The following is a 14145-nucleotide window of genomic DNA, read 5'->3' on the forward strand; positions in this document are numbered from 1 at the left end:
AATGAACAATCACAAACCGTTCTGAAACGAACGGTCATAAACGAATGATCATAAATGAAACGAATGACGAATGGTTCGTTATCTGTAAAAAAATAGGAAAGGTCAACAAAATATTAATAAAAAAGATTTAGTAATAATTTTATTAAAAAATACTTAAAAAGATAAGTAATAAAAATTTAATTCTTTTTTTTCGTACAAACACGGTTACCCAAACCCACTCATCCGATTAGACAATGACGCGCATGTGATGAAAAAATCATACTTCTACCACCAACACACTTCAAAATTTCATATAGAATGCCTTGATATTTATACCCTCTAGGCAATTCTAAATCTATCAATGTGGGACAAAACTTCCCACTCCCCTTGGTCCTTCACTTCTCCTATGGGCCTAAGCCCAAAAGTCATTTCTAACGTAATTTTTGTATCTCTATTATGTTATATAAGTATAGAGTTGTGTCTTTGTACCCGTATTATGTTACGTTTATTATATTTTTCAGAAGATCCTCATTTAGATGAACATCCTCCTATTGATATATCATTGATTCCCATTGATATTGGCATGACATAATTCCAATGATGTAATATTAGTAACTTGTTCATCTTGTGTTATGTATTTTATTTTTTTGTGTGTGCAGACCATTGGTGGGCCATGCATGGTAATAGTGCTCCAACGGTACAGAAGGTAGCCGTGCATGTTTTGTCTCAAACAGTTTATTCATCTGCATGTGAGCGACACTTCAGTACATTTGCTTTACTACACACAGCAGCATAATCGGTTAGCTAATGAAACACTCCACAACCTTATTTACTGCTCAATCCAAACCTTGAGATTGCTTAAATAGCTGCAAAGTCTAGTGTCATTGTGGAGCAAGTGATACAGAAGACGTTGTGACGTCTAAAGAAGGGTTAAACTTAGATAAATTTGACATATGTTTAGAAGTTGGTTATGTTGAAGCGGAGCTTAAAAAAGTGAGGAAAGAACATCCAACTTATGACAAAAATGGAGATGACAATATACACAATGAAACTACATACTGAGACTTCATGCGAGTCTATGATAGTCCTTCAAGACTTGTCTGACTTTCCATCAAATAGTTGTTATCCACATAAAAGAAGTAAGGTCTATACGTTAGTTGTACGCATTTTCATTTAAGTAACTATCTTCAACCTTCTTAGTATGAAATGACTTGAAAATAATATTGTACTTTCTATCGTATGGATTAGATGTTTTAAGATCATATTTTTTATACTAAACATTTACATTTTAAACATACAATTTATAATGATATGCAATTATTTCATGTCTCGTTCAATTTTGTAATTAATTATCAATATTTAATATTATATCGATATCCCAATATTTCTATCCACATCAACACTTCGGAACTTGCAGTGGGTCACACTCTTTTCCTTCAAACATTGGAATCACAATCGAGCAGGGGCAAAATACATTATACAAGCCATTCAAATAACTAATAAAAAAAGAGTGAAAAGATTAATGAAATAAAATTTAAATAGAGAGAGAGAGAGAGAGAGAGAGAGAAGGTAATCTCCATGAATGATGAGAGTGAGGTTCAAAGAAATTGTTCTAATTCTTTGCAGTGAGTGAGAGTTTCTAATTTAATACAACTGCATTCAAACATCACCCTATAAAAACACTAAGGAAAACCACTAATTGCCAACTAAATTTTTTTCTTCATTTCTTACCATTATCTGAATTGTTCATTTTCCTGTTTCATGTTTTCTGTTGGGTGTCTTTCTTCTTGTCTATTCACATGCCAATTTAGTGTCAAAGCTGCTGAGACATATAGCAAAAGCCTGGAATGCAGACAGCGGGTATCGATAATCCATCGTAAACATGTCCTTACCGACCTTTCCAAACTGAAGAATGATCTTGTCATGGTCAGAATGGGTAGGTTGGGCGGGCTGGGGAGGTGGCTGCGACGGTACAGGGGCTTCTGCAGCAGGTGAGGTTGCAGCAATTAGCTGAAAGTTCTTTACAGATGCAACTGTCACCCTCCCACGAAAATTGAGACACCAACACTGCAACTGCTCGTGCCATCTAGGTGCCTTGTTCCGGAGAATCAAGGGTCGATCCTTCACCTCACCCTCTTCGTCAACAAGCATTCCCGCAACATCGGAGAAGCGGGAACTGCTGAACTCAGTGGAATGATCAATTGACTTGGAGAATGAGATGCTACGAAATGAGTCTTCGAGAGGGCGAGGATTGAGCTCAGGCTGGCCTGGAACCGAGCAACCTGGCTCAAGAGATGAAGTGGGGATTGAGTACATGGTGCAGTTCATTCTCCGGGGTCCCCTTGTACCTAATACATTCAACTCGTATGCAATTTGTGCAATGCTGTAGCTTCCAGCTGGGACCTTCGGTGAGACCTTTTTGGAGTAGAATCTTCGACTTCGCCCAAGGGTCGGAATTTGGTTGTTGTTGTAAGGAGGTTGTGTATCATATATAATGAACTTGGTTCCCAGAAAATTTGATCTGAAACAGAACAAACCACAGTTCATTTACATTTTCCAAAGTGGAAATTTCTCTGTTTCTTTTGTTGCAACAAATTTGTGTGGAGTGATGATGATCATAGTTCAGCAGTCTCATCAGTTCATAATAATGCATCAGATGTTGATAGCAGAGAAGATCGTAAACTTGAGATTAAAAGTTCAGGAGAAGCATACCTTAGCTTTCCTATATAACCGTTGCTCGATCTTGATATATCGTCCGCAGCCAATGATATAACATACTCCGTAGAAGTAGTTCTCCTGGTTCTTTTTGCAGAAAGAAGAAATTTCCCATTTTCAACAAGTAAAGCTGCATGGTTATTGTAATGGTTTAGAGTTCAAATCAGTATATTCGGGGCTAGTTAAAGCAATAAAGGATTTTTTTTTTTAATTTTTTTTTATTTTAACAAGAAAATCAACTAAAGGAAATTGTAATCAAAAGCTAAATTAGTTGCAACTTGTGTGAGATACGTCGGGTTTCTGTTTAGCCAATGAAGCTCACAAAACAGAAGTTCAAATGTTCAAATCAGTCTAGTTATTTCTCACACTAGAGTTTTGTGGTTAACTTATCGATAGTACGTGCAGCCAAAACTTATATAAATATTCAACTTCTCATTGAAAGATGACATGCCACATTTCCACAACCGTGTTACCATCCTTATATAAACGTTAGTTTCTTTTCAAACGTACAAGCAAAATGCATTTTGAATTCTTGCCAGAAGCTTTCTCAAGCTTTGTTTCAATATTACCCCGTGACCATGTTAAGCCAAGGGATAGAATGTGGAAGGCTGCCCCCTTAGTCCACCTTCCATATTACAATGTCAGACTGTCTAATAATATGAAAAATCACAGTTTTGGAATTCAAAAGAATTTGCAAATCGAGATATCGTTGTGGAAACACCATTGCAGCAAAGCGACAAGGAACTTAAGTTCATAATTGTAAAAGTTCAAACTTAAAAGAAAGATTTGCTTTCATCGTGCTACATGACATATAAATTTTGCATGGTTAAGAAAATGAGCTTACCAGGACTAAGGCAAAGGTAAAGATGATAGGTTAAATTAGATTTGTTCCTCTTGATAAAGCATTGAATAGTGCCATCGCGTGGCCCAGGCTGCAAAGAAAAGGAAGTGCATATCAGCACGGTTAAGCTATATAATAGTGTAAGCCACCAAATAGTCATTGAGCAGTCAAGCAAATACGAATAGACCGAGCACGACCAAGACATAGTAAATCCACAATCATCCAAAACAATTCCATATCAGCACGGTTAAGCTATATAATAGTGTAAGCCACCAAATAGTCATTGAGCAGTCAAGCAGATACGAATAGACCGAGCACGACCAAGACATAGTAAATCCACAATCATCCAAAACAATTCCTTGTCCTAGAGTGAATGCCGAATGGCATAGTGCTTTAAAAAACTAAACTTCATTGTACATATAGCCAACTAAAAGAGTGTGAAGTACACAAACAGATTAGTTATTAAAAAGAAAAGCATGTGCCCACCTGCTTCAAGGCAATTGGGAAGGTAATTTTTCCAGACAACTCGGGGCTTTTGACCATTTCTCTGCACATGTCCCTCCATGACCTACATACAGCAGCACAAGCAACAACATTTCTCCGAGAAGGCCAAGTATTCTCACTCGCCTCCAGTCTTCGGACCACATCACATAATAATTCGGGTGGAAGGCTAGCCCAATGGCTAGTCTGAATTAGCAGAGGCTCATCATTAAACTCATGAACTGGTCCATGAGATTTACCCCTGGAATTTCCAGACAGCCTCACCTCAAAACTACGCCTTGATAAGCTTCCAAATCCATCCCTCACATCACGAAGTATGCTACGGAATGACATTTAACCGGTTTTACAAAAGGCCTAGTTGTGTTAATGTATCTTTGAGGAGAGAGTACAAACAAAAAGGCGTTTAAAGAATGACCAGAAATCCATCTGCAAATTCACTAAACATTGATTAGTTTCCATCTACTATACTTAATAAACAAGAAATAAAAGGTAGGAGACATATAGAGTAAAGCAAAAAGCACGGAAAGAAGATTCTTCAAAAGAACAAAAAGCAAACCTCACATGGACCTAAAGCAGCATAAAATACCACTCTTTTGCTAGAAACATCTTTTCGTTGGCTCTCTATTTTCTCAAAAACTTCTTGATATCAAACTTTCTCTATAACAACATTATATTCAAATATGGAATCTTATTATAAGCAAGAACCATGCTAATGCTCAAGAATCAACCAAATAATTCACAAAAGAAAAGTGCATCCAGCACAATCTTGTCATATTTCCTGAACCCGTTTGAACTGTCAAAATTTCTTCCGGATAAGAACTTTCCCAGAGAGTGAAGACTAAGTAAACTTCAACATCGGGTATTGTGTCCTTTTCTTCGATTCATTTATTCAATAATTTGACTAAGAAAATAACAAAAAAGATAAAGATGAAATTGACAAAAAAGAACTGGCACACAGTGAAGCAGCCATAGATTTTCATGGTCTAAGAATTCATATGATTATTCAAAAGAGAAAATTCAAAATCTGATTCTAATAACTGATCAAACAAGCCAGGAAGAAAAAGCACAAAACACAGGGCAAGAAGACTATAAAACAAGCCTCAATGATGCTCAAAAACACATTATTTTACCACTAAATCTCCCACAGATCGATAAGCGACACTCGAGAAAAGGCAAAAACTCAAAGCCTCCCAATGAAGCCCTGCAACAATGCTAGCTTCTAAACACAAACTAAATCTAACCAGAGAGGAAACGTTCAAGGAAAGCAAAATTGAAAGAAAATGGCCGCAGATTTCAGAAAGTAAAGGATGAACTTGGAAAGCCACAAAAAAGCAAAAGCACTAAGGAAATTTTTGGAATCATTGCAACAACAAGAGGATTGGGGCAGGACCCAGTTGAAGATAACCCACTAAGAAGCTCCACAAACCAGAATCACAAAAACTTTTTACAGTAAAATCAATTGATAACAACAAATACAAGAAATTGAAATGAAAAATTCACTGATTAGAACAAAAACAACAGATGGGGTATGGGGGTCTGAAGATGTTATGGCAGAGGAAACATAGAATCAAAAAGGAAACAAAAGAAAAAGTAAGAACCCCAGTTCTAGAAAACGATAAATTTGTTGAAAAAAAGAAAAAAAAATGGGAACCCAGTAGAGGGCGGCCATTGCTTAAAGGGTTAGAAGCGAAAAGGAAGGTAATCACCATTTTTTCTTTAGCTTGGAAGGGAACCCAGAGCAGAGCAAGAGCCTCAACTTTTTGCGCTCTCTCTCTCTCCAAGGCCGGACTTCTTCACCAATTCCTTTCTCTTAAATCGAACCCATGAACTGTGTATGTCTATACTTAAATAATAAAGTTGCTTCTTTTAATTACTTTATTGTCTTCTTGTTAATTAAACCAATTTTCTTTCAGATATCCAAGAACACTTATTATCTTCTCCTTTCTTTTTTGGGGGGGGTGGGGTGGTTAATACCAATTAGTATTGTTGATAATAGTTTATTTTAGGCTTGTTTTCCACCCTTTTATCGTGGTTTTTACTTTTTTTTTTAATTAATTTATTTATTTTATTAAAAACACTTTTTGTCTCATATTTATGAAATAAACAATTTAGTTTGTGAACTTTTGTTTGTAACGATGTAGTCTATGTATTTTTCAATTTTGTAATAATTTAGTCTTTAAACTTTAGTATGTAACAATTTAATCTTTGTATTTTCAACTTTATAATAGTTTAGTCCCTAAAGTAAAAAAATTAAAATTAGATGTCAATTTTTAATATTTTATGATATAGACTTTGTGTTTTATAAAAAAAGAAAATTGAGTTTCTAATTAGTTTATTGATTTACTTATGCAATAAATCTTAACATTAATTTCTACTATAGGGACTATATCGTTACAAATTAGTACAAGAACTAAATTGTTACATACTAAAGTTCAAGGATTGAGTTGTTATAAAGTTGAAAGTATAAGGACTAAATTGTTACAAACCAAAGTGAGGAACTAATTTGTTACTTTCATGAAAGTGTAAGGACTAAAAGTGATTTTTAACCTATATTTTTTTAAGAATTATTTGAATTCTTAGTCAAATTTGACCGACAAAACAAGTTTTTTAATACTACTCATTTTAGTTTTAAAGATTTTGCTTCGATTTTGAAAATGTTTTTTTCTTTATAAATTAAAGTAGATAGCAAAGTAAGAAAAATCTTAATAAGAAATAATGTTTATAAATTTATTTTTCAAAAAACAAAAATCAATATAAAAAAAAGTTACTTAATTTGATTACTATTTTGTTTTTTAAAATTAAACTTATCCCTTCTTTTGCACCTATTATTTTCTTGCTCCATTACTTACTTTGTAAATATGTTTTTAAAAGTCTTAGTCAATTTTTGAAAATTTGAATCTAAGCTAAATTTTGAAAAAAAAATAATAATTAAGTTCTTTTTTTTTAATAATTTAAGTGATAAAGTGAAAATCATAATAAAAAGTGAAGAAACCACTAAAATTTTAAAAATAAAATACTTAAAACGAAAACCTACAGGACATTTGGGGCAAAAAGTTGGTTATTATAGTTAAATTATATAGTTTTTTTTTTTGTGGTATAGATTATTTTAATTTGAGTTATAATAATATGTGTTTGAGATGGAAATTATTTTAGTTTAAGAAGGAAATAGTAAACTCTGTAACAAAAAATAAAAAAAAATAATAAATGTAAAATAGTAAAAATGGGAGTAAATGAGAGTTTTGAAATAGTATTTGGTGTAACTAATTGGGGAATACAAAATAGTATTTAAATTGTGTTTGGAATCCATTTTCAAATATTTAGTTTAAAAATAAGTTATTTTTTAATAAATTAGAGAGTTTGACAACCACTTAAAATAGCTTTTCAAATGTATTTTAATAAGTTTAATCAAAAGTGCTTAAATAAAAATAAGTTTTTTTTTTTTTTAAAAAAAACACTTATTTATTAAGTCAATCCAAAACGGGCCCTTACTGTGGCAAGATGAGGTTATTATAGTCTTAGGATAATCCTTGCCCCAAACACACCCCAGCGTACCATGTATTTTTTGTTTTTGAAATTTATGTTTATTTTTTAATCAACTTCATACTATGATTCTCACATTATTTTTATGAAACACTTGAATTCTTAGTCAAACTCTAAAAATAAAAACAAAAACAAAAAATTTAAAATTAATTTGTTAGTTTTAAACATTTGACTTAATTTTTTAAAACATAAGTGAAAAATGAATAATAATAATACTAAAAAAAGAGTCCATAAATAAAAATAGTATTTATAAGCATAATTTTCAAATATCAAAATTGAAATGATTACAGAATAGAGTCGAAGTTGTTATCGAACAAATGTAACTTTTATGTGTATAATATATATTGAAAATTATCTTTTCCTCTACTTTTATTTGCTTTGCCCCTATATATAAATAAATAATTCATTAACATTTCTTAGAAATATATGGAGGAAGAAAAAAAGGGTAACGAGAGGATAGCGACACCATATCAAGATAGAGATAATATTTATTTATTTATTAGTGAGTGATATAATAATTAATATACATATAAAAAAAAAGAAGTTAGCAAGAAAAAAATATATATTGGTAGTTGAAGAAATGATTTTATTAAATATTATAATTTTTAGATGTGCATTTACAAGTTTAGGCTTGGTCAGTTGACAATTAAACCGTGGCACTCGTCCGTTAACTGACAAAACAGAAGTTTGAAGAGAAGTGATCGCATATTTGGTCCCATTTTTAATAACTAACGGCTAACGCGACGTTAAATCGTAAACAGCGTTAGAGCAGGTAGGGAAGGAAGCAGTTATCAAGTACGTTGCAGGCCATGGTCTTTTCTGTGTGGAAGCATCTACTTGTCGTTCATTTGACGAAGGATAACGTTATCTTATCCATCGTACGGTTATCTGTCTACGTAACCTGCATTGATTATGTTTTGTACCATTCTTAACTTTTAACTCCCGAGACCGTGCGGATAAAATGGGGATTACGGTATTAAATTTCTATTAAATCGTAAAAAAATTTATGAAATATTTATATAAAAAAATTGTCATGTAAATATACTATAAATAATAAATATCTGGTTTAAATATTATAAAATATTATTAATTAATTTAAATTTATTTTTTATTTTATAAATTTTTTTCAAAAATATCAATGGAAATCAACATTTTATTGATACTTTTATCGAAATTTCTATAAAATTAAAATCACGATATTTTTGTTGAGATCGACATTTTAAACCTTGCTTTCACATATGTATTTTTAAGTTTTCTTTTTTCTTATCAAATAAGAGGTGGATTCAAAATTAGATGTCTATATATGGTTCATGAAGTTTAAAACTACATATTAGGTCTTTAAATTCTGAATTTTATGTTGGTTTCAATTTTGTATCCAACATGTTTCTTAAATATTTGAAATGTTTAAAATTAAATGTTATATCTTATATAAAAATATAACTTTGTATCTAATAAATTCTATGTGATATATATTTAAAAGTTAATATAGTAATGAGTCAAAAATTGAAATTTTAAGTTCCAGTTAGTTACAACATTAAATTCTATGTCTAATAAAATTATTATTTTAAAAAATAAAATTATGTTTAAAATTATTAGATACAAAAATTAAAAGTTTTTGAATCTATCATATATTTCTAACGGATATATTAGATACAAAATTAAAAGTTTAACCACTTAATTTAGAAAATAAACTTATAATTTAACGTTCACATAAATATAATTTTAAATGCAATGATGAATAATATTGAGATAACGTAATATTTACATATTTACCCAATATATATATATGAGCAAACATTGAAACTTAGAATTGATTTTTTTTTACTACAAATTTTCCTATCATAATTTACTGAAGAATAAAAGTATTTATATATACATACGTATGTGAGAAATTTTGAAATGAAATTAAGTTTTTGGTTTAAAAGTTAAAATAAAATATAAATATATTTTGTAAAATTTAAAAATAAAACTAATATATATATATATATATATAGTTGAAAATAAAAAATAAAAATTTTAGAAAATATGTGTGAGAAAAAAAAAATAATTTTTTTTAAATACATATATTTATTAAAAGAAAAACTTGAGAAGAAAAAAAAGATAGAAAAAGCAACTATACATAACATACATATAACTAATGTGAACCTTTAAAATTATAGAGATTAAAATGTATGAGATTGGGATATAAAAACCAACATTCTATATTACTTCTTAAATAATATACATTATATATATACGCTAAGGATCAAAATAGTAACTATTTTAAATAATTATTTTTGAAAATACAGATCTAAAATGATAAATATGTTGAAAAATTTGGAAATTAAAATAGAAACACACCTAAGTTGACCTATTTTATATCTTCCCATATGTTATATTATCCTAAACCATAATTGCTATATTAAAGTGAATCTCCAAATCTAATCCTCTTTATTTTTATTATGTTTGAGTCACTATGAGATCATCATGTTATAAATTTTACAAAACTAATTGTTATGTTTACGTTACCTCAATTATATATAAAGTTAAACATTCATTCTAAAATTTTGCTATATATATGCAAAATTATGGCAATACCTTATTTAGCTAGATTTCAATACAAGTATTGAGTCTAATATATTTGATGTTTTTTAAATGTCGACATATTTTACATATGAGAAATAAATTTTAGATAACATAGTATTTAAAAACCTCTAACATAAAAGAATGAATAAAATAAACAAATATTGTGGTTATATATTCTCCTCCGTTTTTTGTTTTTTTTTTAAAAAAGAATTGGAATTGAATGTCACATAATAGCAAATTAATTAGTTATTGTTCTTTCATGAAAATCGAACATGCTAATTTCTATGTGTTGGAGTTGATGTCTTAAATTTCATGTCTTGTAGTTTGTAAAAACAAAGCACATATCTAATAAAATATCATAAGAGATATTTTATTACATTAATTCAATGCAATAAACTAAGATTTAAGGTTATTTTATGAAACTAACATGTATGTGGAGACATACAAGTGGATTATATTTAAATGATAACTTAAATGGTCTATAGTAGATGAATAAGACTGGGTACTTTATCTTTGTTGTAGATGTTACAATTATTATAAAGTGCTAAAAATATTTTCATTTTACTAATTTAAAATTATTTGCTTCATTTTATTTTTATTTCAGTGATAAGCTTCTTGAAACGTTGGAACTAAATTAGTTTAAGAATATGTACTTGGTTGATAGTCTTGCTTGGTGTGGTTCGAGTGTATATCAAAATCTTTTTCTTTCAATTATATATAAACTAAGTTTGTCTTACTTGGTTGATTAAGTTTGTTTGGTGTGGTTCAAGTGTTATTTCATTCTTTTTACTTTTATTCTAATGATTAAGCTTGTTGAAATTTTGAAATGTTGGAATGAAATTAGTTCAAGAATATGTATTTTGTTGATAGTCTTGCTTGATGTGGTTCAAGTATATATTGGAACCATTTTTTTAAAAAAATTATATTTTAGCCTTTATTATTTTATTTGGTTATTCTTTTGAGTTTGTCTCAAAATTTTATATAAACTAATTTAGATATTGTTGTTGATTATGGTTCATAAGATTTTAAAGTGTTGAGATGAAAATTAGTTTATGGATATGAATTTGTTTGATGGTCTTACTATCATCTTTTTGTTTGGTGGCTAATGTGCTTATATAATATTTCCTTGGGTTATATTTTAGTCTTCAAAATATTTTATTTGTGTTATTTTTTGTTTGTCTCATGTTGTTATAAACAAGTTTTAAGTCTTATTGTTGATTATGATTAAGTTTACAAGCTTAAGGTTACGTAATTTTTCCTTGTTATTGTTTGTCTCTTATGTAGATTAAGTCACATATTTTACTTGTTATTGTTTGTCTCTTTTGTAGATTAAGTCACATATTTTACAATCATGGATAAGTCATGGATGAAAATGAATAGAATGTCAACTGAGTATGATTCAGGGGTTGAGATGTTTATTAGAAATGGTCTACAACATTCAAATATGCCGAATGTCATGAGTTGTCTATGTTTGAAGTGTGTGAATGTAAAGACTCTAAATGTGAATAAGAGATCACTTATTTTTTAATGGTATAGATCAGAGTTATCAGACATTGATTTTTCATGGTGAATCATTACCGGTTAAGAGAAACAATGAAAATATATCTACTAGTGAAAAAGATGAAGTTGATGAGGATGATGTCGATATTGATGACACAACTGGAATGTTTGAGGCTACACACAACTATTTTAATGAAAAATCCGATAATTTTGAAGAATTACTAGATGATGCGAAGGAACCATTGTACCCAAATTATAAAACTTTCACCAAAATATCTACATTGGTAAAGTTATATAATTTGAATGTTAAATTTAGATGGAGCGATAAGAGTTTCGTTGAGTTGTTGGAATTAATTCGTGACATATTACCTAGTCCTAATGAAATTCCAACTTCTACTTATGAAGCAAAAAAGATTTTCCATACTCTTGGAATGAAGTACGAGAAGATTCATGGATGTAGCAGTGATTGTTGTTTGTCTAGAAAAGAATTCTCTGATGCAAATGTATGCTCCATTTGTGGTATGTCAAGATGGAAGCTTCATAAAAATTTAAAGGACCCAGAAAAAGTCATGTGGTATTTCTCCCAAATCCCAAGATTTGAAAGAATGTTTCAAAGTAAAGAAACATCAAGTTTATGGATGTGGCATGCCAAAAAAAAAAAAAAAGAAAAGAAAAGAAATAGATGGTTTATTACAACATCCCAAAGATGCACTATCGAGGAAAAAAGTAGACAATTTGTGGCTAGAGTTTGGGTCAGAACTTAAAAATCTTCGTCTTGCTCTTTCCACATATGGGGTCAATTCACATGGAGATCTTAGTAGTAGATATAGTTGTTAGCCAGTGATGTTAGTGATATACAATCTACCTCCATGGTTGTGCATGAAGCGAAAATTTTTATGTTGACTGCATTAATATCTGGTCCTAAGCAACCGAGAATTGACATAGATGTTTATTTAGCTCCATTAATAGATGATTTAAAAAAATTTGGAAAGATGGGATAGAATGTTACGATGCATATGAAGAACAACGTTTCATGCTTAAAGCTATTTTATTATAGACCATTAATGATTTTTCTGTGTATGAAACTTGCGTGGTTATACGGTTAAAGAATATCATGCATGTTCAATTTGTGGAGAGAAAACTTCATCCACTCATTTACCAAAAAGGAAAAAGATGACATATCTCGAACATCGCAAGTTTCTACCACGTCATCATCCATATAGGAAACAAAAGAAAGCTTTTAATGGCGCATAAGAATTAAAATTTGCTCTAGAATCATTAAATGGGGAAGAAATTATTGCAGAAACAAGTAAGAATCAGTATTCATTTGGTAAGAAAACTATCAAGGAAAAGAACAGTGGGGATAGTCCTTCAATTTATTAGAAGAAAAAATCCATTCTTTTTTAGTTAGAATACTGGAAATATCTTGATGTACGCCATTTTTTAGACGGGATGCACATTGAAAGGAATGTATATGCAAATCTTGTTGGCACATTGCTTGATATTCCTGGTAAAATGAAGGATGAAATAAAAACTCGATTAGATTTGGTGGAGTTGAACATTAGATCATAGTTAGCCCCTCAAGTAGGAGAGAAAAAATTCTTTTTACCTCCAGCATTTTATACATCATCACGAGCTGAGAAATTGAGCTTTTGTAAGACACTATCAGAAATTAAAGTACCTGAAGGCTATTCATCGGACATCCAAAGTTTAATGTCACTCACAGATTTGAAACTTTATGGACTTAAGTCGCATGACCATCACATTCTTATGCAACAATTATTACCTGTAGCCATTCGTGAGATGTTACCCAAACATGTAAGACTTATAATTACTCACCTATGCTTCTTCTTTAATGCTATATGTTGCAAGGCGATTTATTCATAGGGTATGCAAGTGGATATAGTTTTCACTCTATGCCTCTTAGAGAAGTACTTTTTTACCATCATTCTTCACAATAATGGTACACTTTGTAGAGCATCTCGTAAGAGAAGTTGAGTTTTGTGGACCTGTTTATTTGAGGTAGATGTATCCTTTCGAACGATACATGAAAGTGTTGAAAACTTATGTACGAAATATAAATTGACCAGAAGGATGTATTGGAGAAAATTATATTGTCGAGGAGGCTATAGAATTTTGTTCTGAATATATATTTGGAGTTAATTCTATTGGGCTAAACTTATTGATAAGAAAAGCGAATTTAAACATTGAGTGGTCCTAATATGTTTATGCTAATTAAATATGTATGTTCATGTAGAACATATCGAGTGATCCTTCTTATCGTTCGACTTTATGGAAAGAAGTACGAAAAAAAAAATAATGAATACTTTAATGATGCCATTCGAGAATGTATCAATCGAACTGTAAGTTCATATTGTGCAAAACCTAAGATGACATATATATAATGTCTAGAACTTGTGATAACTTAGATATTGTGTAAAAATTGTAATTGTTGGGGTTTGTGCCCTAAAGTTTCGTGTTCCGTAGTTTGTAAACAACTTTGT

General features: G+C 30.3%; 1 protein-coding gene across 2 annotated transcripts; it reads right to left on the bottom strand.

Moving 5' to 3' along the window:
• Window positions 1–1544: 1544 nt before the first annotated feature.
• On the bottom strand, window positions 1545–5890 carry LOC120075876 (tubby-like F-box protein 8). Of its 2 annotated transcripts, none has more exons than XM_039029607.1 (5): window positions 5743–5890; window positions 4022–4462; window positions 3539–3626; window positions 2692–2824; window positions 1545–2500 (listed from the first exon to the last, which is right to left on the bottom strand). In XM_039029607.1, the coding sequence occupies exons 2-5, from the start codon at window positions 4367–4369 to the stop codon at window positions 1771–1773; spliced, it is 1299 nt and encodes a 432-aa protein (XP_038885535.1). In that variant the 5' UTR covers window positions 4370–4462; window positions 5743–5890; the 3' UTR covers window positions 1545–1770. The 2 variants fall into 2 exon arrangements, with proteins under 2 accessions (XP_038885535.1, XP_038885536.1); XM_039029608.1 differs by lacking the exon at window positions 5743–5890 and adding an exon at window positions 5167–5667.
• Between the last annotated feature and the right edge of the window lie 8255 nt (window positions 5891–14145).

The sequence above is a fragment of the Benincasa hispida genome, chromosome 4, assembly GCF_009727055.1.
Source record: "Benincasa hispida cultivar B227 chromosome 4, ASM972705v1, whole genome shotgun sequence".
Lineage (NCBI taxonomy): Eukaryota > Viridiplantae > Streptophyta > Magnoliopsida > Cucurbitales > Cucurbitaceae > Benincasa > Benincasa hispida.